Below are 25833 nucleotides of genomic sequence, written 5' to 3'. Positions count from 1 at the left end.
TCGGGGGGAATCGCAGGGAAGTCAGAGGGGAACACATTGAAACGTTCAAGCTGACGTTCCCTGAGACGTCGGTCAAGTCGTACTGCTAGGGCCATAACCTGGTCTAGGGAGTCAGAAGAGGGGTAGCTAACCAGCAGATCCTTTAGGGCGTCAGATAATCCTAACCTAAACTGGCACCTTAGGGCCGGGTCGTTCCACCGAGAAGCTACGCACCACTTTCTAAAATCAGAACAGTATTCCTCAACAGGTCTCCTACCCTGACGTAAGGTCACCAGCTGACTCTCGGCTAAGGCAGTCCTGTCAGTCTCGTCGTAAATGAGTCCGAGGGCAGAGAAAAAACGATCAACGGAGGAAAGTTCAGGGGCGTCAGGAGCCAAGGAGAAGGCCCACTCTTGGGGCCCTTCCTGGAGTCGGGATATAATGATACCCACCCGCTGGTTCTCGGAACCTGAGGAGTGAGGTTTTAGGCGGAAATAAAGTCTGCAACTCTCCCGGAAGGAGAGAAAAGTCTTACGGTCCCCTGAGAACCGGTCAGGTAACTTGAGGTCGGGTTCTAGAGGTGAGGTGAGGGGTACTACTAAGGCAGCGTCACCCTGGTTGACCCTCTGAGCCAGGGCCTGGACCTGTAGGGAGAGGCCCTGCATCTGCTGGGTCAGGGTCTCAAGGGGATCCATGATAGCGTCAGCGTAGGAGAAATGGTAGACTAGGTATGGGCTTGTTTTTATGTAATGGCAGGAAGGAGGTGAAGGGAACAAGTGAGCCCTAATCTACCCACCGCCCTGTCCCTGCCTACTTGCAACGACCCGCCCTAGGCGACGGGGTACAACTTGGCGGCGGTCCCTACGCTGTCTAAGTGCAAGGGAGTACAAACAGGGAACACGCAAGGGAAGGGGCAGTAGCCCACGGAACGCCGCGAGGAAACGGAGCGGTGAATGAGTCAGTCAGGATCAGGATGTAGTGGAGTATACCAACGAGAGCACGGAGCAGGAAGCAAGCCAGGGGCAAAGCGAAGCAGGATAAGCGGAACTGAAGCAAGGCAGAAGCACGGCAGAAGCAGGCTGGAGCAAGGCAGCAGTGGGGCCAGGAATCCAAGAAGAATAACAAGCACTGAGGAAGAGAACACGGCAGGTATAAATGGACAGGGGGCGGAGCTAACTCCGACTGACCAGGCCGCGATAGGCTCTCCCACTCCTGAGCCTGCCACCCTGGTTGGTGGGAGCCGGTGTCAGTCTAAGAAGTCTGGCCTCAGGTGTCGACTGATTAATCCCGGGAGTATACACAGACGTAGTACCTGGCAGATCCTTTACATTTATACACTTAATTAAACTTCTGCGCTGCGCAACAAGTGACATTTGAAGGACAGACTAGGGGGAGTGGATTCAAGCATACAAAAAAGATGGCGGTGCTTATTGATCAATTTACCCAATTTCATTCATTTACCACTGTATCTCTAGTCTACTAACGGCTGTTAAACAAGAAAAATGAGAGTTACAGTGGATGCCTCAGTCCATAACCACTAAGTTTTCGGACTCCCATAATTTAATAATAGATTTCTCTGTTAGATATTGCAAAACATAGCAATTTTTCAATTGGAATAATAATGTATTTATTTAGTTATTTACATGTTTCTTTGCAGACAAGCTAATAAGATCTCACCATCACTTAATAAATTAGGTGGACATTCTGAGGAGGAATCAATTGGACACCAATGGGTGCCATAACAAGTATACAACGGCAATATCTAGACAGGAGCACTTTTTTTTGTAATTATTCCAATTTATAAATGTATGGTATATGTTTTGCCTGATCTAAACAGAGAAATGTAATGTTAATCGTAGGACAACCCGTTTAACATAATTTGTAAGCCAATATATAATATCGAAATCAAGATAGAATGCTACTTGGTAATATTCATCACATCCCAATTCTGCTGTATTTACCAATTACAGATATTAACTGTTATATTGGCTAGTTACACACATTGCATATTTGTTGCAGGATTTCCATTGATAAACCCCGTTCACTTACAGCGTAAAATATCTGCGGTGGTTTCCAGACATGCTACAAATTTCCAAATCCACAGCATGCCCGATCTGTTGCAGAAATGCAGATTTTCACAACGGATTTGTAATGAAATTGGTGAATCCATGGCTAATGTAATGCATGGATTTTGTTGCGGATTTATAGACTGTGCACGCTATAGTAAAGTTCCATATTGGCGTAACACACAAAGAGACATGGAAAAGGATAAGACATTAATCTCAAAGCAGAGATCCTCTGGGGCAAAAATAAAATGCTAGGAGCTTTTATTTTTGTATTTTCTCTCTTATATTTTAGTATTATTCAGATTTAAAAAAAGGGTTAATAAATGTATTTCTTCACATGTAGCATCATACTTACACATGGGCTTGGTTTCACTGCATCACTTGGAAAAAAGCCAAGCTCTCCAGTAACAATGTTTTTTCCCTAAAATAGAATAACGAGACCAGTTTATTTTTTTTTATCCAAAAACAGCAATTCCATAATAAAATATTTGAGCTGCAGTCATTATAATAGAGTAGGGAAAATATAGGGCAAGTCCGTCAGCAGAATACATATAAAATACACAGGCATTGGCTAGGTATGCCCTAACAGGCGGTATCATAGGACAGCCCTGGGACTTCACTTAGGCCCAGGGCTATCAGTATGGAATTATTAGCGCCAATCATAATGTTGGAGCTGACAGGGGTGAAACAAAGGGGGCCTCATTCTTTTATTTTTACTCTGTAGATGCCGCAATTATTATTGACTGCAGTATATAAAAATGTCTGGCATTGAAAGTTTTACCGGAGTACAACTGTCAAACACAGCCAGGCTCCCGTGGGTGAGCGTTCATCAAGACATAGTATTGCATCTTATTGCGGCTAGGAGACTGCAATTTAGGACTTAAAGGGGTTATTCAGGTTTTTTAAATTGATGGCCTATCCTTAGGAGCGCCGCGGCCCCTTTAACAGCTAATTGACAGGGTGCCGAGAGTAGGACCCCCACCGATCCAATATTGATAGCCTATCCTAAGGATAGGCCATCAATTTCAAAAGCCTGAATAACCCCTTTAAATGTCGGCAGGAAGATGTGCTGTATCCCGACACTTCAATGGGATGCAAGAAGAGGCCCTTTTCATCTCGATTATACAATACGTTTATCAACTACCACACACCTACCTGCCAAAACAGGCTGAGAGGATCAGCCCTTATTAACTCGATGGTGTCGCCAACCTGTATGGTGAGCGTAGGGCTGTTGTTTACAGGAGGTGCAGGGTAACCATTGTAATTCCTTATAACCTGCAACTTTGGCAAACCTGTAAATTAAAAAAAAATAAAAATTAAACATTATGAGGAGAATATTTTCAAAACTATTGGCAGATATAAAGGAACTAAATATATATTTCATACGCTAGCACAACTATTTTCCAATGTCAGATTAAGGAGAACCTGTCTATTTTAGTAAATATTTCTGTAACATATTTTCTTAGAACTCTGCATTGTGCCATTCCTTTGTTATTCCTCCTAGAAATGTATGAATAAATTGACAACTGGGTGTTGCAATTCCCCCTGTCAAAGAGGTGTGTCCCTAGACTCCCTACACAGTCTCACTCTAAGAGCACTGATTGGACAGTGTTAGGCCTCATTTACACGAGCGTGTGCGTTTTGCGCGAGCAAAAAACGCAGCGTTTTGCGTGCGCAAAAGGCACTTGACAGCTCCGTGTGTCATCCGTGTATGATGCGCGGCTGCGTGATTTTCGCGCAGCCGCCATCATAGAGATGAGGCTAGTCGACGTCAGTCACTGTCCATGGTGCTGAAAGAGTTAACTGATCGGCAGTAACTCTTTTAGCACCCTTGACAGTGCATTACGATCACCATATCGAGTAACCTGTTTAAAAAAAAGAGGTTCGTACTTACCGAGAACTTCCCGGCCGTTGCCTTGGTGACGCGTCCTTGGTGACGCGCCTCTCTTGACATCTGGCCCCACCTCCCTGGATGACGCAGCAGTCCATGTGACCGCTGCAGCCTGTGCTTGGCTTGTGATTGGCTGCAGCTGTCACTTGGACTGAATTGTCATCCCGGGAGGTCAGACTGGAGGAAGAAGCCGGGAGTTATCGGTAAGTCAGAACTTTTTTTTTTTTTTTACACGTTCATGTATATTGGAATCGGAAGTCACTGTCCATGGTGCTGAAACAGTTTAAACTCTTTCAGCACCCTGCACAGTGACTGTCTCCTGCCGGGTTCGGTCAAAACTAGTTCGGCCGAACACGGTAAAGTTCGGTTCGCTCATGTCTAAGACACTCCGTTCGGATGTTTGTAAACAGAAAAGCACATGGTGCTTTTCTGTTTACATTCAGTTTGACAGCTCTTGCGCGAATCACGCAGATCGCACGGAAGTGCTTCCGTGCGAGCTTCGTGGTTTTCACGCACCCATTGACTTCAATGGGTGCGTGATGCGCGAAAAACGCAGAATTATAGAACATGTCGTGAGTTTTTTTCAGCGCACTCACGCTGAGCAAAACTCACGGACCGTCTGCATGCCCCCATAGACTTGTATAGGTCCGTGCGACCCGCGTGAAAAGCATGCGCGTCGCACGGACGTATATCACGTTCGTGTAAATGAGGCCTTAGTCTGAGTAGGGACACACTCCCAACTGGTAACACCCAGTTGTCAATTTATTCTTACATTTCTAGGAGGAATAACAGAGGAAGAACTCCACTTAGAGTTCGAAGAAAAGATGCGCCAACATTTTTTTTTGCATGGAGAATAAAATTATTTACTAAAAACGACATATTAGGAGAGGAGACAGGTCTTCTTTAAAGGGAAACTCGTAAAAATCTGGGTTTCCCATTAAAAGCATTAAAAAGTCCATCAAACTAGGTAACGATTAATTGTTTGGTCCTGTTTGCGAAGCATCGGCCCGAATTAGTGATAGCAGAGAAAATATACACCTAGATTCACACGAGCGTATTTGTAAATATACATAATACGGATCAGTAAAACTGACCTATTGCATAAGTATGTCATCAGTATTGCAAATCCAAAATACTGATGGATTGTCTTCTAGGAGGGAATTGAATTTGATAAGACAGCCCCTTGAAAAACGGATGCAAAACAGATGACATACGGACAATATATACAGATGCATCCTTATTTTGAACATTCTCCATAGACTTTAGTAGGCGTTTTCAATCTGCCAAACAGATAAAAGTAGCGCATGCAGCGATTTAAATATGTGTCTTATACGCCTATGTAAATAGTCTCATAGAGCAAGGGGATGTTTACACGCTCAACAAAAAACGGCTGAAAATACGGAGCTATTTTCAAGGGAATACAGCTCCTGATTTTCAGACGGTTTTTAAGCCACTCACGATTTTCTCCGCATTTTTTATGGCTGTTTTTGGAGCTGTTTTCAATAGAGTCTATGAAAAACAGTTCCAAAAACGTCCCAAGAAGTGACCTGCACTTCTTTTTCGGCCGCGCAAAAAAAACGGCCCATCGGCCCATTTTTTCCATTGCAATCAATGGGCAGATGCTTGGAGTCTTTCTGCTTCCGATTTTTCGGCCGTTTGCGGCCCGAAAAAAGGCCGAAAATAGGCCGTGTGAACATACCCTAAAGATGGAAGGTAGATAGTGCTGCGGTCTCATGGTGTTTGTGACCTTGTGTTTATATACTATTTCAGGTTGTCATCTTTTATTCGTTTTTTGCTATAAGCAATAATACAGTATGGGAAACACCTGAGCGGCATTTGCATTGATAATTTGGATACAGGAATGCACATCAGTCGGGGCTCTAGTATAATGTGCTAAATGATTATAATTTTAACATAAATTTATTTACAACTTCTGCGTTTTCTGCCAATGGCAATTAGTCACTGTCTACAAATCATTATCTCGATAATATGAGTTTGTTCTGCCTGTTGTAATGTTCAGAAATTGACCGGGGTATTTTTTATAATAATGGAAATTTCTAAGAGAAAAGAAGCCACGGTTAAAAACACACATACAGTATAATGCAATATGGGGATGTAGGATGTAGAAATATAACATTTCTACTATATTAAATTCAGCTGGCACATCATTTTAATTTCCCACTTCTCCTTGGAAGAATCTCTTATTAAATAATGTTTGTAGGCTGAGGTGGAAGGCATGTTATGTTTCCTGAGGATGGCTTTCACAATAAGGTTTGTATTCACATGCGGCAGATTTGTTGCAGAAATTTCTGCGACTGAAAAATTAATACCACACATCTGAATTTGGTTGTTTCTGCAACATGTGCATGGATTTCTGCAAACCCCATTCAGATGAATGGAACAGTTGCACACATTTCTTAAACAAGTGAATATACCCTTAGGCCATGTTCACACATCACGTATCAGTACAATGTTAGTGAACGGGGTTTTAACAAACTCCATTCACTTACAGAGTAAGGGCAAAGCCACACGTGGCGGAATTGCTCTTGAATTCCGCTGCGGACACTCCGCAGCGTTAATCCGCAGCGGAGCCGTTTCTCCATTGCCTTCCACTTCTTTTTAGTAGGCTTCGTTTAGACGAGGCAGAAAATTCCGCTGTGGAGCATAGGCTGCGGAGCGGAATTTGGTGTCCGCAGCACGCAATGGCTGTTGCGGAGTTGTGGCGGACTGGTTGCGGACTCATGGCGGAATTTCTCCATTGACTTCAATGGAGATTCTAATTTCCGCAATGAAGTCCGCAGATGTCATGCACATGTTATGTGTGCTGCGGATGCGTCTTGCTTTTTTCACATGACATTTCTTCATTCTGGCTGGACTTATGTATTTCTAGGTCTACAGCCAGACTGAGGAAGTCAATGGGGCTCCCGTAATTACGGGAGCGTTGCTAGGAGACGTCAGTAAATAGTCACTGTCCAGGGTGCTGAAAGAGTTAAGCGATCGGCAGTAACTGTTTCTGCACCCTGGACAGTGACTACCGATCCCAATATACAGCAACCTGTCAAAAAAATAGAAGTTCATACTTACCGAGAACTCCCTGCTTCTGTCTCCAGTCCGGCTTCCCAGGATGACGTTTCAGTCTAAGTGACGGCTGCAGCCAATCACAGGCTGCAGCGGTCACATGGACTGCCGCGTCATCCAGGGAGGTCGGGCTGGATGCCGAAAGAGGGACGCGTCACCAAGACAACGGCCGGTAAGTATGAAATTCGTTTACTTTCACTAGGGAAAGTGCTGTCCCTTCTCTCTATCCTGCACTGATAGAGAGAAGGGAAGCACTTTTCCCGCAATCCGCAGCAGCTAGTCTGCATCAATTTACTGCACATTTTGGGCAGATCCGCCGCAGAATCTGCAACGCAGATTCTGTGCGGCATTGATGCGGACAGTTGCGGAGGAAATCCGCCACGTGTGGGCATGCCCAAAATATGCTGCGGATTGTAGGCATGTTGCAGATTTTCAAATCCGCATTATGCCCTGTCTGTTGTGGATTTTCACACCAGATTTCACTCATTGCAAAGCAAGGAATAAAAATCTGTGACTAAATTTCGCACCAAAATCAACAATGAAATACATTTTAATGCAGATTTTGAAACAGACTTTTAGGCCGGTTCCACTAGTCATTTTCATGCCGTGTGTGAACCTAGTCTAATGAGTAACAATTTGGCTTCTTCAGATTTGGCTACATTTGGCTTCTTCAGATTTGGCTACATTTGGCTTCTTCAGATTTGGCTGCATTTGGCTTCTTCAGATTTGGCTGCATTTGGCTCCTTCAGATTTGGCTACATTTGGCTTCTTCAGATCATAGCTTGTTTGTGTGACACAGATATTCCTCCTTTGTAACTCATCTAATGCATATTTATTTATATTTAGCGGCTTAGGTGACATTGGTGTTCGCAGTGTGCTGTCGCCATTCTCTTGTGTGCTGCATCTGACGTGTGTTATCCACTTTTTTTTATGCCTGTACTTCTACAGGAAAGAGATTTTTCATGAGCATATTTCATCTTATGTAAATCCTTCTCTCCCCCTGATTTCTGATATCTGTTCCAAATCCTTACACAGGAGCTGCCGTAGTTTTCCCACAATAATTTATGCCAGTGACTGGCGTAAATTGTAGTAAATGCAGTAAAATTAAAAGTCACTTAGCGGTAAAAATTCATTCAGATCATGAAGTGGATTTTCAAATGTTCAGAATGTTAATTTTGGCGGGAATTTGTTGCACATGTAACACATGCTGACTTTAACGCAGCTTTGCAGAAAAATCCAGAGTGGAGAACGTTTGCAACTTGTGTACCCAGCCTAATAAACAAGGATTTGTGCATCACAAAGGTAAAAATAAATAAATCTTACAACTTTAGTCCTTTTTTGCTGCATGTACAAATGCAATCTGATACAATAAACTATGGTCTGATTGTTGTCTAAGTCATAATTATAGACAAACACCATCTAACTAAACCATAAGACAGAAACTACTGTTCATGTCTTTTGTTGTGAATATTGAGTAAACATCCACAGTGCGGGGAGAAAATGTTGATGAACTTCTGTGTTAATGACTTCCCCAAGAGCTAATTGGCAAAGGGTGTTTCAATAAGGGGAATACATTTGAAGTGTGGGTTTCACAGGTGCTTTGCCTATTAAAAAATGGCACACAATGCCAGGCTACTGACAAATCTGTTCTTCTAAAGAAAGATTGGTTAGTATGAACCATGCCTCAAGGCAAACAACTTTCAGTCAAGGCAAACAACTATTAGGACCTCAAAAGACGTGTTATAGAGATGCATTTATTACGGGACCCGTAGAGATTGGTTACTGTCCCAGAGTCAACAGGATGGCGTGAATCCTCTGTGTTACCAATGGATTTGCCATGGGGCTAAACTAGGGAGTGAAGTCTAAGGGATTGCTAGGAATTCATCTTTAAACCCCTGTACAGTGATGTGGACTTGGCCACTAGAAACCCGAGGTCGCTACTCCATAGAAGTTTTCGTTGGCAATGGCTGATGTGGATAGGCAAGATATAATTACAGAAGACAATGTGCAGAGTCCAAAAGGGCAGACGACAGACGGTCATCACGGTACTCAAGCAAAAGGCAGGCAGCAGCAGACAGGACAAGGTCAAGAAAGGTTGGCAACAGATGATACAATAACAAAGAGAGAAGAACTAGCAAGCTCAATTATGGAACCTAATTGCTCATGCAATGAGAAATAGGGGAGGGTACCCAGAAAAGCTGGGTGATTTGGCGTGCTGGCCCTTAAAGAAAGGGAGAGTCGGCACGCAATAGTGGCCAACAGAGGAGCATAAGGTTTGCACCGGTGGGGAGGGACACAAAAAACATGGACCGGGGGAGAGGTGGGGTGTTGGCCAGGAGTCAGAAGATGCCAGGGATCAATAAGCATACGTCAGTGGAAGGGGGAGGCAGAAGCCGAGGACGCTGTCATATCAGCATGAAGCTGGAAATGGATACATTGCTAAAAAACTAGGTGTACAAATAGAGAAAACTCATGACTGCTGCTATTATCCCTAAGAGTGGGGGTCCTGTTAAAATACTTGCAAGAGCACAAGTGGCCAAATGAGACGAAAGTGGAACTTTTTAACACAAATGCACAATGCTATTTTTAGAGGAAAAAGAAACACTGCGCACCAACACTAAGGCCTCATGCACACGACCGTATTTTTTCCCTCCCGTAAATACTGGCGTAAATACGGGTCCGGTGTCTCAGGTATTCGACACGTTTTGCACCAGTATTTACGTACCCGTGCCTGTAAATACGGGCCTGGTGTCACCCGTATTCCACCCGTATTTACGGGCACGTATTCTCTGCAAAATTGCACTGCACTAATCGTCAGCCCCTTCCCTCTATCAGTGCAGGATAGAGAGAAGGGGCAGCCCTTTGAGGTAAAAGTAATAGAAATTCATACTTACCCGGCCGTTGCCTTGGTGACGCGTCCCTCTCTTGACATCCAGCCCGACATCCCTGGATGACGCGGCAGTCCATGTGACCGCTGCAGCATGTGATTGGCCTGTGATTGGCTGCAGCATGGGCTGAAACTTCATCCAGGGATGTCGGGCCGAATGTCTAGAGGGACGCGTCACCAAGGCAACGGCCGGGAGGCCGGACTGGAGGAAGAAGCAGGAAGTTCTCGGTAAGTATGAACGTCTTTTCTTTTTTTTTACAGGTTGCTCTATATTGTGATCGGAATTCACTGTCCAGGGTGCTGAAAGAGTTACTGCCGATCAGTTAACTCTTTCAGCACCCTGGACAGTGACTATTTACTGACGTCGCCTAGCAACGCTGCCGTAATGACGGGTGCACACACGTAGCCACCCGTCATTACGGGAGCTCCATAGACTTCTATGGGCTGCCCGTGCCGTTATTACGGCCTGAAATAGGACATGTTCTATCTTTTTCAACGGCACGGGCACCTTCCCGTAAGAAAACGGGAAGGTACCCGTGGCCAATAGAAGTCTATGAGCCCGTTGTTACGGGTCGTAATTACGACCCGTAAGAACGGGAGTTTTTACGGTTGTGTGCATGAGGCCTAAGGGCGTGTGCACACGTAGTCTTTTCAGCCGTTTTTCGGGTCGTAAACCTCCCGAAAAACGGCTGAAGAATCGGAAGCAGAACGCGTACGAACATCTGCCTATTGATTTCAACGGGAAATACCTGTCTGTACCGACGAGGCTTTTTTTACGTGGCTGTTTTTCAAAACGGCCGCGTAAAAAACTGCCTGTGAAAAAGAAGTGCATGTCACTTCTTGAGCCGTTTTTGGAGCCGTTTTTCATTGACTCAGCTCAAAAACGTCCGTAAAAAACGCAGCGAAAAACGCAAGTTGCTAAAAAAAACGGCTGAAAATCAGCTCCGTATTTTCAGACGTTTTTAATTTTGTGTGTGCACATACCCTTAGACCTTATCCCAACTGCGAAGCATGGTGGAGGGAGCAATATTGTGTGGAGCTGCTTGCTGCATCAGTGCCTGGACACATTATAGATTTGAAGAAAAGCTGCAGCACTCAGATATCCAAAAAAGTGTTGGTCTTTATTCACCAAGCAGTAAAAACGACAACGTTTCAACCCTTGTTGGGTTTACAGGAGAATGTAGGGGGAGCAGTCTATGACCTCAAGCTGCAACAAGACATTGACCCAAAGAATACAAGTAAATTAAGTAAAGAATGCTTTAAAAAGGAGATTGGTGTTTTGAAATGGCCAAGTCAGAGTCCTGCCCTTAACCTTATCCAGATCCTGTGGCATGCACTGAAGAGGGCTGCGCACACAGGGCATCCCAGAAATATTGATGAATTAAAACACATTTGCAGGGAGGATTTGTCCAAAATTCCTCCTCAATGTTGTGCAAATCTTATTTTCAGCTGCAGGAAACATTTGGTGGAGATGATTGCTGCTGAAGTGGGATCTACGGGTTTATAAATTCAAGGGTTCACTTACTTTTATCCCCGCACTGTGGATGTTTACTCAATGTGCTCAATAAAACACACGAACAGTACAACTGTTTGTGAGTTATTAGTTTAGTTGGATTGTGCTTGTCTATAATTGGGACTTAGATACCACTTAAACCACATTTTATTAGTAGTCAATGCAGAAATTCAGGTAATTTCGAAGGGTTCACTTACTTTTTCTTGTATTTGTCAGTAAATGCGCCTGAATTTAAATGGCAAAAACTAAATTTAGAATGTGTTTTAGGCACTGTTCACACTTAAAGAGCAACACACCACAAGTCTTGTAATTCAATGTGTATTTAGGATTTTTAGTAAGTTCATCTACTTCGGTGTTGAACTTTCCAACTTTTGCTTCTCTGAACTATTTCTTATTAACTAATACATTTTTCTCCTCACCAGACTGTGTTCTTTGTCTTCTTTTTAGAAAGCTGTTTTCTTCATACAAGCAAATGAGACCTGCTCTAGAGAGACCTGTCTTCTGCATGAGTAAGCCATCACAGCTTCCATTATTCATCGATAGCCTTCTGCTTTAGCTTTGGTTTATTCAAGTTCATACACCATTTCTCTTATAACTTGTGCATGTTATAACTTAGGCCTCGTTCACATCAGTGTCGGGTTCCGTTTATGGGTTCCGTCTGAATTTTCCGTCGGAGGAACCCATGAACGGAAAGACAAATGGAAACCATAGTTTCCGTTCGCATTACTATTGATTTCAATGGTGATGCTTCCATTGCACATGGTTTCCGTTTGTATCCGTTCCGTAAGGTTTCCGTGCTTTTTTTAGCGGAAACAATAGAATAGTCAGCTATGTATACACATGCTGGTATACAACTAATGTTTGTCAATAGAAATTGCAGTTGTATGCTTGATTGTATGCATCTGTTAGAGCATGTTCCCACGGGACAAATACGCTGCAGAAATTCCGCAACAAAAAATCTGCAGCGGAATCTCATAAATCCGCAGGTAAATCAGGCACAGAAATCTGCAGCAAATAGTGTATTTTTGCTGCGCATATAAGTGTGGAAACCTTTGCAGATTTTCCGCAGCGGTTTTACCTCCGGATTTAGTATACACATTGATTCTAGAAAATGTTATATGTAGGTACAAAGTTATTGCAGTTTTAACTGCAGAATCGCAGCAGAATCGCTGTAAATGCTGCATCAACTTGCATATTTTTGAGGGCAGAATTTATACTCCCCATCCAAGTCTATGGCCTAAACATCCAGCATCTCCGTTCAGAGTACGCAGCATAAATTGACACACTTTTCACACAACTTTTGTCGAGATTTTGTTGCAGAAATTTCTGCGACTGAAAATCAGTTCATTCATCTAAATGAAACACGCAGAATCCAGGCACCTGCTGCAGAACCAACCCCATTCAGATAAATGGAACTGATTTTCAGTCGCAATCTGCAGAATGTGAAGACACCCTGAATAATCTGCTGAAATTCATCTGACCCGTTACGACGCAGCACAGCACAAGTCACTCTGGAAAATGCACCGGTGGGACATTGGCCGCACAGGTAGATTAAACTCATATTCATATTAAGAGAAGTTATAAAAAATAAAAAAAATTAAATTTATTAGGGGTCACGCACATAGACCTTGTACAGTGGCACACACAATTTCCTACGGGAAATTATTACAGATCCATGGCACTTCGTATGCCGCCGTATAGTGTCAATGAATGCCTCTAGGGGAATAGCTCTGTAATAAGGCATACAATGGAGAATGCCACAATTTCTTTCTTGTTGAGTCACACGGAAACCATGAGAAAGAAAATCTGAAGGCAATATGCAGGCCGTGGGCACCGTATTACGGATGTGGATCACACAAATCTATAACAGGGATAGGTGCATATGGCTTTAATTAAACAATTCCAAAGATTTCTAGAAATGAAAAAGAGTAAAACCATTAATTATACCTGATGTAACTATACTGTGAATTATTACAAGTTCAATCATTATTCTTTCATTATTGTATAGTTCTGAGACCCTGGGTGTTTTTTATTTAGTTAGTAATTTACGTTTGACCATAAATGATTGGAAGGCAGGTGGTTTCTAGTTGAATTAATAATTAACAGTTAAACGATCTTTCAGTTACAAAATGTCAGGGTGTAATGTGCCGTGTTACAGGCATGTCCATGAAAACCTCATTACGGCACATTCTCTTTTATTTATATAAGGCTCTGTTCACATCTACGTCGGGGGCTCTGTCCCAGACCTCATAGTTTTGCTGGAAAAAATAGTCACACATCACATGCCTCTAATCCCTACTGCTCCCTGCTCTCCCCCCCCCTCCCTGTCCCTAGAGGATCATTTCACATGCAGTGCAGAGCTGTGTCTCAGTAGCAGACAATGAGTAATTCCAGAACTACCATACACATTGTAAAAGAGGGGCAGCGGCAATGTCTGAGAGGGGAGCGAGGAATCATGGGAACTGTAGTCCTTTACATGGTAATCCCGCCTCCACAGAAAGCTATGGCACCATCGAAACAAAGATGCTATACAGAGCTGGGCAAGGTAATAAAAATGTTAAATAACTGCTTCTGGGCTATGTTGGCATCACCTGGCGAGCATCCAGACAAATATAGGTACTTTTCTGTATTTGTTTATAAACCCGGAAAATCCCTTTAATTTTGCAAATTAATTCAGTAGTCTGGAAAAATTTAGTGCATACCCCTATAGGACCTGTGATTGTTCTACTTTAAAATATTTAAAATATGAAATCCTCTTCACTACCTAACTATATTGGCCCTAAACCCAAGACGTTTTTTCTCATACGCACAGAAACCAATATGCTATCGTCATGGACCATTTTACTACTAATAATCTAAACCCTGCACTCTCAGATCTACTCATCCTATACTGGCCTTGTCCTATGACCAAATAGTTTAAAGCTCTTTGGATCATATGGTGCTTCCCACTAGGCATTGTAGAAAGCAACCAGGCCACACGAGTCAAACCTACAAAGTGCTTTCAGTGCCAATGACATTTCCTCTTTTAAATACAAGAAGATCTATGACAGTATTCAAGTGGCAAAAAATCTGTATCTTTTGTTAAGATGACATGTTAGAACAATTTGAAGGGACATTGTATATATATATACAGTGAAGGAAATAAGTATTTGATCCCTTGCTGATTTTGTAAGTTTGCCCACTGTCAAAGACATGAACAGTCTAGAATTTTTAGGATAGGTTAATTTTACCAGTGAGAGATAGATTATATAAAAAAAAAAAACTGAAAATCACATTCTCAAAATTATATATATTTATTTGCATTGTGCACAGAGAAATAAGTATTTGATCCCTTTGGCAAACAAGACTTAATACTTGGTGGCAAAAACCCTTGTTGGTAAGCACAGCAGTCAGACGGTTTTTGTAGTTGATGATGAGGTTTGCACACATGTTAGATGGAATTTTGGCCCACTCCTCTTTGCAGATCATCTGTAAATCATTAACCCCTTCCCGCTCCTTGACGTACTATTACGTCATGGCAGCTGTATCGTTCGCGCTCCATGCCGTAATAGTACGTCACGGGAGTAACGGCCGTTTCGGCCGTCCTCCCGACACATACAGGAGCTGTGACGCTGCTGTCTTGTTCAGCAGCTGTCACAGCTCCTACAGCGGGGACCGATCGCTGTGTCCCCGCTGATTAACCCCTTAAAAGCCGCGTTCTATAGAGATCGCGGCTTTTTAGGGGTTAAGCTGCCATCGCCGGCCTGCTACGCGATAGCGCCCGGCGATGGTGACTATGGCAACCGGACACCAAACAATGGCGTCCGGCTATGCCATAGACGGAAGCCTAGTGGGTCCTGACAACGTCAGGACCCACTATGCTTGCTGTCAGTGAGTAGCTGACAGTTCTAATACACTGCACTACGCATGTAGTGCAGTGTATTAGAATAGCGATCAGGGCCTCCTGCCCTCAAGTCCCCTAGTGGGACAAAGTAATAAAGTAAAAAAAAAGTTAAAAAAAGTTGTGTAAAAATAAGAAAATAAAAGTTTTAAAAGTAATAAAAGTAAAAGTCCCACTTTTTTCCTTATCAGTCCTTTATTATTAATAAAAATATATAAACAAACAAATAAACTATACATAATTGGTATCGCCGCGTCCGTAACGGCCTGAACTACAAAATTATTTTGTTATTTATCCCGCACGGTGAACGCCGTAAAAAAAAATATTAATAAACCGTACCACAATCACAATTGTTTGGTCACTTCACCTCCCAAAAAATGGAATAAAAAGAGATCAAAAAGTCGCATGTACCTAAAAATGGTACTGATGGAAAATACAGTTCGTTACGCAAAAAATAAGTCCTCGCACGGCTTTATTGATTGAAAAATAAAAAAGTTCTGGCTCTTAGAATAAGGTAACACAAAAAGTGAATGATTGTTTACAAAACGTATTTTATTGTGCAAACGCCATAAGACATAAAAAAAAACTATAAACATCTGGTATCGCCGTAATCGTATCGCCCCGCAGAATAAAGTTAATATATCATTTATAGCGCACGGTGAACGCTGTAAAAAAAAAAGTATACAAAAACAATAGTAGAATTGCTGTTTATTAGTCACCACGCCACCTAAAAATGGAATAAAAACTGATCAAAAAGCCGCATGCACCCCAAGAAAACTACAATGGATTCCTCAAGGGGTCTAGTTTCCAAATTGGGGTCACTTTTGGGGGGTTTCCAATGTTTTGGCACCACAAGACCTCTTCAAACCGGACATGGTGCCTAATAAAAAAGAGGGCTCAAAATCCGCTAGGTGCTCCTTTGCTTCGGAGTCCGGTGCTTCAGTCCATTACCGCACTAGGGCCACATGTGGGATATTTCTCTAAACTGCAGAATCTGGGCAATACGTATTAAGTTGCGTTTCTCTGATAAATCCTTTTGTGTTATAAAAAAAATGGTATAAAAAGAGTAAATTTCACCTCTACTTTGCTCTAAATTTCTGTGAAACACCTAAAGGGTTCATAAACTTTCTAAATGCTGTTGTGAATACTTTGAGGGGTCTAGTTTCTAAAATGGGGTGTTTGATAGGGGTTTCTAATATATGGGCCCCTCAAAGCAACTTCAGAAATGAACTGGAACCTAAAAAAATAAATAAATGAGGCAATACTTCGCTTCTTACATTATACTGATAATGAGCCGTGCCCACTCCGAGATGACCCCAGTTTTGACCGTTTGTATAAACGGAGACCCCTATTAGACCGTTCCAGTGCCCGGTTTTCCCAAGCATACACCCCCGAGAAGTGTTTTTCTATTGATGAGTCCCTGGTACATTTTAAAGGGAGGGTTCAATTCCGCCAGTACCTGCCAGGTAAGAGGGCAAGGTATGGCGTGAAGATGTATAAGCTGTGCGAGAGTGCATCAGGGTATACCTACAGGTTTAGGATATATGAAGGAAAGGCCACCCCCAAACCAGACTGCATCCTGGACTACAATAGGTACATGGGAGGGATGGACTTGTCAAATCAAGTCCTGAAGCCCTACAGCGCCATGCGGTGTGGTATAAGAAGCTGGCCGGGCACATCATACAGATGGCTTTGTACAATGCGTATGTGCTACGTCGATGTGCAGGCCAGAAGGGAACTTTCCTGGAATTTCAAGATCTAATCTTTAGGGACCAGGAAGGGGGGGCACCCAGTACTTCTGGAAGCGAGGCCACACGCATCGTACCAGGGCAACACTTTCCAGGAGAAGGTCCCCAAACCGGTGGAAAGGGAAAGAGTCAAAAGAGGTGCAGAGTCTGCTATAAGAGGGGGATAAGGAAGAACACAATATACCAATGTGACACGTGTCCCGAAAAACCAGGGCTCTGTATAAAAGATTGTTTTAAAATGTATCATACATCCCTTGATTTTTAATTTACCGTGATGCACTCCGCACAGCTTACCCCCCTCATCTTTCCCTTCTGAGCCCTGCCGTATGCCCAGGCAGCTGATAACAGCCACATGTAGGGTATTGTCGTACCCAGGAGAACCCACATTACAATTTAAGGGGTGTATATCTCCGGTGGCGCATGCTGGGCACACTATATTGGACACTGAAATGGCATATACATATATAAAATTGCAAATCTCACACTGCACCATCTGCTGCGAATTATCTTTTACACAGTACCTGTGGGGTCAAAATGCTCACTACACCTCTAGATGAATGTCTTAAGGGGTGTAGTTTTTAAAATGGGGTCACTTCTCGGGGGTTTCAACTGTACTGGTACCTCAGGGGCTTCTGCACACATGACTTAGCACCAGAAAAGCTCCAGTAGGCCAAATGGTGGTCCTTTCCTTCTGAGCCCTCCCATGGGCCCAAAGGGCAGTTTATCACCACAAGTGGGGTATTGCCGCACTAAGGACAAATTGGGCAACAAAATGGGGTATGTTGTTCCTTGTGAAAATAAGAAATTTTGATCAAAAATGACATCTTATTGGAAAAAATATCATTTTTTTCATTTCACAGCCCAATTCAAATAGGTGCTGTGAAAAAACTGTGCGGTCAAAATGATAACAAAAACCATAAATGAATTCCTTGAGGGGTGTAGTTTCCAAAATGGGGTCACTTCTGGTGGGTTTCCATTGCTTTGATACCTCTGGGGCTCTGCAAATGCAACATGGCACCCGAAAACCAATCCAGCAAAATCTGGACTCCAACAAACACATAGCGCTCCTTTCCGTCTGAGCCCTCCCATGGGCCCAAACGGCAGTTTATCACCACAAATGGGGTATTGCCGCACTAAGGACAAATTGGGCAACAAAATGGGGTATGTTGTTCCTTGTGAAAATAAGAAATTTTGATCAAAAATGACATCTTATTGGAAAAAATATAATTTTTTTCATTTCACAGCCCAATTCAAATAGGTGCTGTGAAAAACCTGTGCGGTCAAAATGATAACAAAAACCATAAATGAATTCCTTGAGGGGTGTAGTTTCCAAAATGGGGTCACTTCTGGTGGGTTTCCATTGCTTTGATACCTCTGGGGCTCTGCAAATGCGACATGGCACCCGAAAACCAATCCAGCAAAATCTGGACTCCAACAAACACATAGCGCTCCTTTCCTTCTGAGCCCTCCCATGGGCCCAAACGGCAGTTTATCACCACAAATGGGGTATTGCCGCACTAAGGACAAATTGGGCAACAAAATGGGGTATGTTGTTCCCTGTGAAAATAAGAAAATTTGATCAAAAATGACATTTTATTGGAAAAAATATCATTTTTTTCATTTCACAGCCCAATTCAAATAGGTGCTGTGAAAAAACTGTGCGGTCAAAATGATAACAAAAACCATAAATGAATTCCTTGAGGGGTGTAATTTCCAAAATGGGGTCACTTCTGGTGGGTTTCCATTGTTTTGATACCTCAACGCCTCTTCAAACCTGGCATGCTGCCTAAAATATATTCTAATAAAAAAGAGGCCTCAAAATGCACTAGGTGCTTCTTTGCTTCTAGGGCTTGTGTTTTAGTCCACGAGCGCACTAGAGACACATGTGGGACATTTCTAAAAACTGCAGAATCTGGACAATACATATTTAGTAGTGTTTCTCTGGTAAAACCTTCTCTGTTACTAAAAAAAATTGAATAAAATTGAAATTCAGCAGAAAAAATGAAATTTGCAAATTTCATTTCCACTTTGCTTTAATTCCTGTGAAATGCCTGAAGGGTTAAAAAAACTTTCTATATGCTGTTTTGAATACTTTGAGGGGTCTAGTTTTTAAAATGGGGTGTTTTATGGGGGTTTCTAATACATAGGCCCCTCAAATCCACTTCAGAACTGAACTGGCACCTTCAAAAAAAGGCTTTTGAAATTTTCTTAAGAATATGAGAAATTGTTGTTTATGTTCTAAACCTTGTAACGTCCAAGAAAAATAAAATAATGTTCAAAAAACGATGCCAATCTAAAGTAGACATATGGGAAATGTGAACTAGTAACTATTTTGGGTGGTATAACCGTCTGTTTTACAAGCAGATGCATTTAAATTCTGAAAAATGCTATTTTTTTGTAAATTTTCTCTAAATTTTGCAATTTTTCACAAATAAAGACTGAATATATCGACCAAATTTTACCACGAACATGAAGCCCAAAGTGTCACGAGAAAACAATCTCAGAATCGCTTGGATAGGTTTAAGCATTCCGACGTTATTACCACATAAAGTGAAATATGTCAGATTTGAAAAATGGGCTCTGAGCCTTAAGGCCCAAACTAGGCTGCGTCCTTAAGGGGTTAAGATTTTGAGGCTGTCGCTTGGCAACTCGGATCTTCAGCTCCCTCCATAAGTTTTCGATGGGATTAAGGTCTGGAGACTGGCTAGGCCACTCCATGCCCTTAATGTGCTTCTTTTTGAGCCACTCCTTTGTTGCCTTGGCTGTATGTTTCGGGTCATTGTCGTGCTGGAAGACCCAGCCACGAGCCATTTTTAATGTCCTGGTGGAGGGAAGGAGGTTGTCACTCAGGATTTGACGGTACATGGCTCCATCCATTCTCCCATTGATGCGGTAAAGTAGTCCTGTGCCCTTAGCAGAGAAACACCCCCAAAACATAATGTTTCCACTTCCATGCTTGACAGTGGGGACGGTGTTCTTTGGGTCATAGGCAGCATTTCTCTTCCTCCAAACACGGCGAGTTGAGTTAATGCCAAAGAGCTCAATTTTAGTCTCATCTGACCACAGCACCTTCTCCCAATCACTCTCAGAATCATCCAGATGTTCATTTGCAAACTTCAGACGGGCCTGTACATGTGCCTTCTTGAGCAGGGGGACCTTGCGGGCACTGCAGGATTTTAATCCATTACGGCGTAATGTGTTACCAATGGTTTTCTTGGTGACTGTGGTCCCAGCTGCCTTGAGATCATTAACAAGTTCCCCCCGTGTAGTTTTCGGCTGAGCTCTCACCTTCATCAGGATCAAGGATACCCCACGAGGTGAGATTTTGAATGGAGCCCCAGATTGATGTCGATTGACAGTCATTTTGTATGTCTTCCATTTTCTTACTATTGCACCAACAATTGTCTCCTTCTCACCCAGCTTCTTACTTATGATTTTGTAGCCCATTCCAGCCTTGTGCAGGTCTATGATCTTGTCCTTGACATCCTTAGAAAGCTCTTTGGTCTTGTCCATGTTGTAGAGGTTAGAGTCAGACTGATTAATTGAGTCTGTGGACAGGAGTCTTTTATACAGGTGACCATTTAAGACAGCTGTCTTTAATGCAGGCACCAAGTTGATTTGGAGCGTGTAACTGGTCTGGAGGAGGCTGAACTCTTAATGGTTGGTAGGGGATCAAATACTTATTTCTCTGTGCACAATGGAAATAAATATATATAATTTTGACAATGTGATTTTCTTTTTTTTTTATATATATAATCTATCTCTCACTGGTAAAATTAACCTAGCCTAAAAATTCTAGACTGTTCATGTCTTTGACAGTGGGCAAACTTACAAAAATCAGCAAGGGATCAAATACTTATTTCCTTCACTGTATATATATATATACACACACACAGTCGAGTCACATTATTATGACCACCTCCTACTTTCGATGTCAGCAGCGCATAGCCTATGAAGAAAGTGATGTGTCGTGTGCTGGCTTGGTGGGTATATAAGGTGTGCGATGGGCTGTCTGAGCACATATCACTCGTTGTTGCCATGGATAAAATGGCGATTTATCAGAGTTGCAAAAAGAGATGATTATTGGCTTTCGGGCCAAGGATGGCAGTATTTCTCAAGCAGCGCAGTTTGTGAACTGTTCGCGTGCTGCTGTGGTGAAAGCGTATCGTGACTGGACAAATTGCACCTTTGGAAATAACCGACGTGGAAACTGCGGAGCACTACTTGCCATTGATGTGGTTTCCGCACTCTACACTCCACAGAAACTGCCCTTAGTAAAGTCTCAACTGATCTCTTGGCGGCTAAATCGGAGGGTAAATACTCTCTCCTGATTCTTCTGGATCTCTCTGCAGCCTTTGACACTGTAGACCACAAACTCCTACTTAACATGCTCCACTCTATTGGCCTTAAAGACAGGGCTCTCTCCTTCTTCTCCTTATCCACTTGCTATCGGGGCTCCTCAGGGATCAGTCCTAGGTCCGCTCCTCTTTTCTCTCTACACAGCCCCTATTGGACAAACCATCAGCAGATTTGGCTTCCAGTAACATCTCCACGCTGATGACACCCAATTATACGACTCTTCCCATAACATCACCCTTGCTCTAATACAAAACACCAGTGATAGTCTGTCCACTGTCTCTAACATCATCTCCTCTCCCTATCTGAAACTGAATCTTTCTAAAACTGTGCTCCTTGTGTTCCCACCATCTACTAACCTCCCTAAACCTGATGTCTCCTTCTCAGTATGTGGCACTATCATAACTCCTAAGCAGCACGACCACTGTCTCGGGGTTATTTTTGACTCAGATCTTTCCTTTACTCCTCACATACAATCACTTTCACGCTCCTGTCATTTTCACCTCAAAAACATCTCCAGAATCCGCCCTTTTCTTACTGAGGAAACAGCCAAAACTCTCATTGTCGCTCTGATTCACTCGCATCTTGACTACTGTAACTCATTATTAGTCGGCCTTCCCCTCACTAAACTCTCCTCTCTCCACTCTATCCTGAATGCGGCAGCTATGCTCATCCTTCAGACCAAGCACTACACCAACACCTCTACTCTGTGCCAGTCACTGCACTGGTTGCCCATCCCCTTCAGAATAAAATCAAACTTATTACTCTCACCCACAAAGCTCTCCACAGTGCTGCACCTCCTTACATCTCCTCCTTCATCTCTGTCTACCACCCTACTCGGGCTCTACGTTCTGCCAATAACCTTAGATAAAAATCCTCCATAATCCGAACCTCCCACTCCCATCTCCAAGATTTTTCTCGTGCTGCACCAGTCCTCTGGAATGTGCTACCCCAGACAATCAGATTAATTCCCAATATCCACAATTTTAAACGTGCCCTGAAAACACATCTTTTTAGACAGGCCTATAACATTCCCTAATCTGACTCCTTCCCATGGTCATCGGAATAAGATTCCCTCACACGCCTTCGCTTCATGTCCGTCATACATGGATACTGGCTGGCGACCGGCTCATGCAGCTTTATGTGTACCACCCAAAAAAAAATGGCTGGACCATTGTACAGAACAAACACTGCTACACTTTGTGTCTCCCTTATTTCCTCATAGATTGTAAGCTCTTGCGAGCAGGGTCCTCACTCCTCTGTTTGAATTGTAAATTAGCTTTGTCACTATGTAATGTCGGATATTGTTTGTTTCATGTTCCCTCTAAATTGTAAAGTGCTGCGTAATATGTTGGCGCTATATAAATAAAGATTATTATTATTATTATTAGGAGGCTACCAGACGTGTAATACAACAGTTCAGCACACCCTACTGTATATGGGGCTCTGAAGCAGACGGATGTTCACTGCTCCTATGCTAACAAAGGTGCATCTGAAAAAAAAGGCATCAATTCGCACGGCAGTATCAGAATTTGACGGCAGATGATTGGCAAAGGGTTGCCTTCTCCAATGAGTCACATCTTCTGATTCATCGAACGGATGGACGTTAGCGTGTCAGGCGAGAAACGTCAGAGAATAAACACCCTGCAACCATTGCTGGAAGAACACAAGCTGGTTGTGGCAGCGTTATGATCTGGGGAATTTTTTCATGGCATTTTCTGGGCCCACTCATCCATGTGGAAGGCACTCTGAACCGATTTGGGTATGAATCCATCGTTGCAGATCACATCCCCCCCCCCCCATACATGCTGTTTGTCTTCCCTGGGACAGATGGAATCTTCAAGCAAGACAATGCGACATGTCACACGGCTAGAAATGTCCAAGAGTGGTTGGAAGAGCATGACCAAGACTTCCAAGTACTTCTGTAATGATGGGGTAGGGAGACAGACAGGTGAGACCTAATCTACGTGCCACTCAGTCCCTGCCTACTTGCACGACCCATCCTAGGCGACGGCGTACAACTGGGCGACGGTCCCTACGCTCAGTATGTGCGCGACAAACAAACAGACAAGGGTACACAGAAACTAAGGGAAATGGGGCAGTTGCCCACGGCAACACCGTGAGCTACAAGAGTAGTGAACGAGCCGAGTCAACCCAGGAGTGTACGAGGTACCAAACGCAGAGCAGGAGCGTAGTCAGTGAAGCCAGGGTCAATATAAAGCTTAGGCCAATAGTAATAGCTGGAACAGCAGAGCCAGGAAACAAGAGAGAATCACAGGCAAAGACAAGAAGCAAATGAAGGTATAAATAGACAGAGGGCGGGAGCTAGAACCGTCTGGCCAGGTTGTGATAGGTTCTCCCACTCCTCAGCCTACCAGCCTTAGTGGTAGCAGATCGAGTCACTCTATCACACTTAGGAGCAGATGTAGACGGATTAACCACGGGCGTCGACACAGAAGCTGTGTCTGGCAGATACTTTACAACTTCTCTGGCTCCCAAATTCGTCTGACTTGAACCCAATTGAGCATCTGTGGGACCACCTCGATTGTCTTGTTCACTCTATGAATCCTCCCCCACGCACCCTCCAGCAAATGTGGGATGCCCTGCAGTCAGCATGGTCCAGATACCTGAGACAACCTACCAGCACCTTATTGAGCCACTTCAAGCCCGTCTAGCTTCTGTCCGTGCTGCATGCGGCGATTACTATGGATATTAGCTGGTGGTCATAATAATGTAACTTGAGTATATATATATATATATATATAAAAAGAAAGTCGGTGAGTACTGCTTCCCTTGCCCACACAGAGTGGCAGGCAGCTTTTCTTGAATGAAGGAAGAGATGTCAATCACTGTGTGTGGGCGAGGGGTGGTAGGACTCACATGCTTTCTCTATGTGTCCTGGAAACTTAAAGTGATTTTCCGATACCCGTTGAAAATTGTGTAAGTAAAATAACCAGGATACTTTGTAATATATCTGCATTTGATAAAGCGTCTGTATCGCTGTTTCCCCAAATAGTCAGGTGATGCTTCCGCATAGAAAATGTTAACTTCCGTCAGTGTCCAATACATCTTCTCTTCCTGTTGACGTAATGTACCGGGACGTCACTGGTGATGTCACTGTACAAAACAGCAAGGGGCAGACCGAATCCTTGCCATCAGCCTATGAGCATTCGTGGTTGAGACACATCAAGTTTTCACCACGCATGCTCAAGCCTTTGCTGCCACTTGGCCTGCGTCACTTGTGCCTCAGCAGAATCGTGCATTCGCCCGGCGGACTAAATCATACTGGAAGTATACGGGGAGGAGCGCTATGCAGCATGGGACCTTGCTAGTCTGGGAGGGAGCCAGTAAATGGCTGCAGACCAGACGTTCAAAATGTAAAGAAATCGGAGCTCGGCAGTACCTGATGGTGAAGCAAATGACTGATACAGGTATGTCGATGGCATTAAGTCACAATATCCAGCATAAACAGAATATTAAAAAATATATATATATATATATATCGATGCCAGAAAACCCCTTTAAGCAGCTTTTTACTTAAAAATACTGAATCAAATCATAGATACTTATATATCCTCAAGCCCAGTGTTTTTCCCTTTATCCTCTGGTGGCCTTAGAGAGAATAGCATAGGAGACCTGACAGAGCTTCAACTATACAACAATCCAACGTTAAACAAAAATAAAAACATTTGTACAGTATATGTGACATACGTAGATAGATCGTAACTTTCTAAGACATACCTGGATCTGCATGTCTTACTGACCTCGAAGGACCATTTTCTCTCTAGGAGAAATATAGTATTATGAATTAAATAACATACAGAACATATTCCTATACAATATATGTCCTTACGTCTAACACCATAATGCATTATTCAAATTTTACATGCAATTACAATACACATAAAGCTTAGTGTCTCTACAGTTTTATCTGTTACTTAAAGAGGACCTGTCACTAGGTCATATAATGCAAACTGTTATCTGTCCTGAATACCACTGTCCCCCTGAATTCAGCGCTGGTTTTCTTTTGTCTTGGGCCCCCGTTCCTGAGATATGCCACTCCCCGTTGTGTTAGCGCCCCATATGCTAATTCCCTGAAGTTAGCCAACAGGATGTGAACTACACTGATTCTCCCGAGGTGTAGTCGGCTTCACAGCCTCTGACACGTTCCAATGAGCACTAGGCAACTTCACCCTGCAAGGTCTCACGAGATACGGTTTTTCTTGCGAGATCACGCTGGGCTTTGCTTGCCTAAAGCGGCCTCGTGCTGATTGGACAGCGTAAGAGGCTGTGAAGCTGGCTTCAACCTCGGGAGTATCACTGTAGTTCACAACCTGTTGGCTAACTACAGGGAATTTCTATTAAATTAAGGGCAGAAGTATTCTAAAGTATAGACTAATAAACCAGTAGTGAGAAAAAGGAAATTATCAGGTAA

General features: G+C 43.2%; 1 protein-coding gene across 1 annotated transcript in view; it reads right to left on the bottom strand.

Moving 5' to 3' along the window:
• Window positions 1-25833, bottom strand: part of VAV3 (vav guanine nucleotide exchange factor 3) — a 223424-nt gene that overhangs the window by 41482 nt on the left and 156109 nt on the right. The window contains exons 19-21 of the mRNA XM_075833357.1: window positions 25140-25182; window positions 3201-3337; window positions 2401-2466 (exon numbers count right to left, since the gene is read on the bottom strand). Coding sequence (XP_075689472.1) covers window positions 2401-2466; window positions 3201-3337; window positions 25140-25182 — 246 coding nt within the window. The remainder of the gene's footprint in view (window positions 1-2400; window positions 2467-3200; window positions 3338-25139; window positions 25183-25833) is intronic.

Source organism: Rhinoderma darwinii, chromosome 7 (assembly GCF_050947455.1).
Source record: "Rhinoderma darwinii isolate aRhiDar2 chromosome 7, aRhiDar2.hap1, whole genome shotgun sequence".
In the NCBI taxonomy this organism is placed as follows: Eukaryota; Metazoa; Chordata; class Amphibia; order Anura; family Rhinodermatidae; genus Rhinoderma; species Rhinoderma darwinii.
Note: the sequence above shows the minus strand (reverse complement) of the source record. Positions and strands in the feature narration are given on the sequence as shown.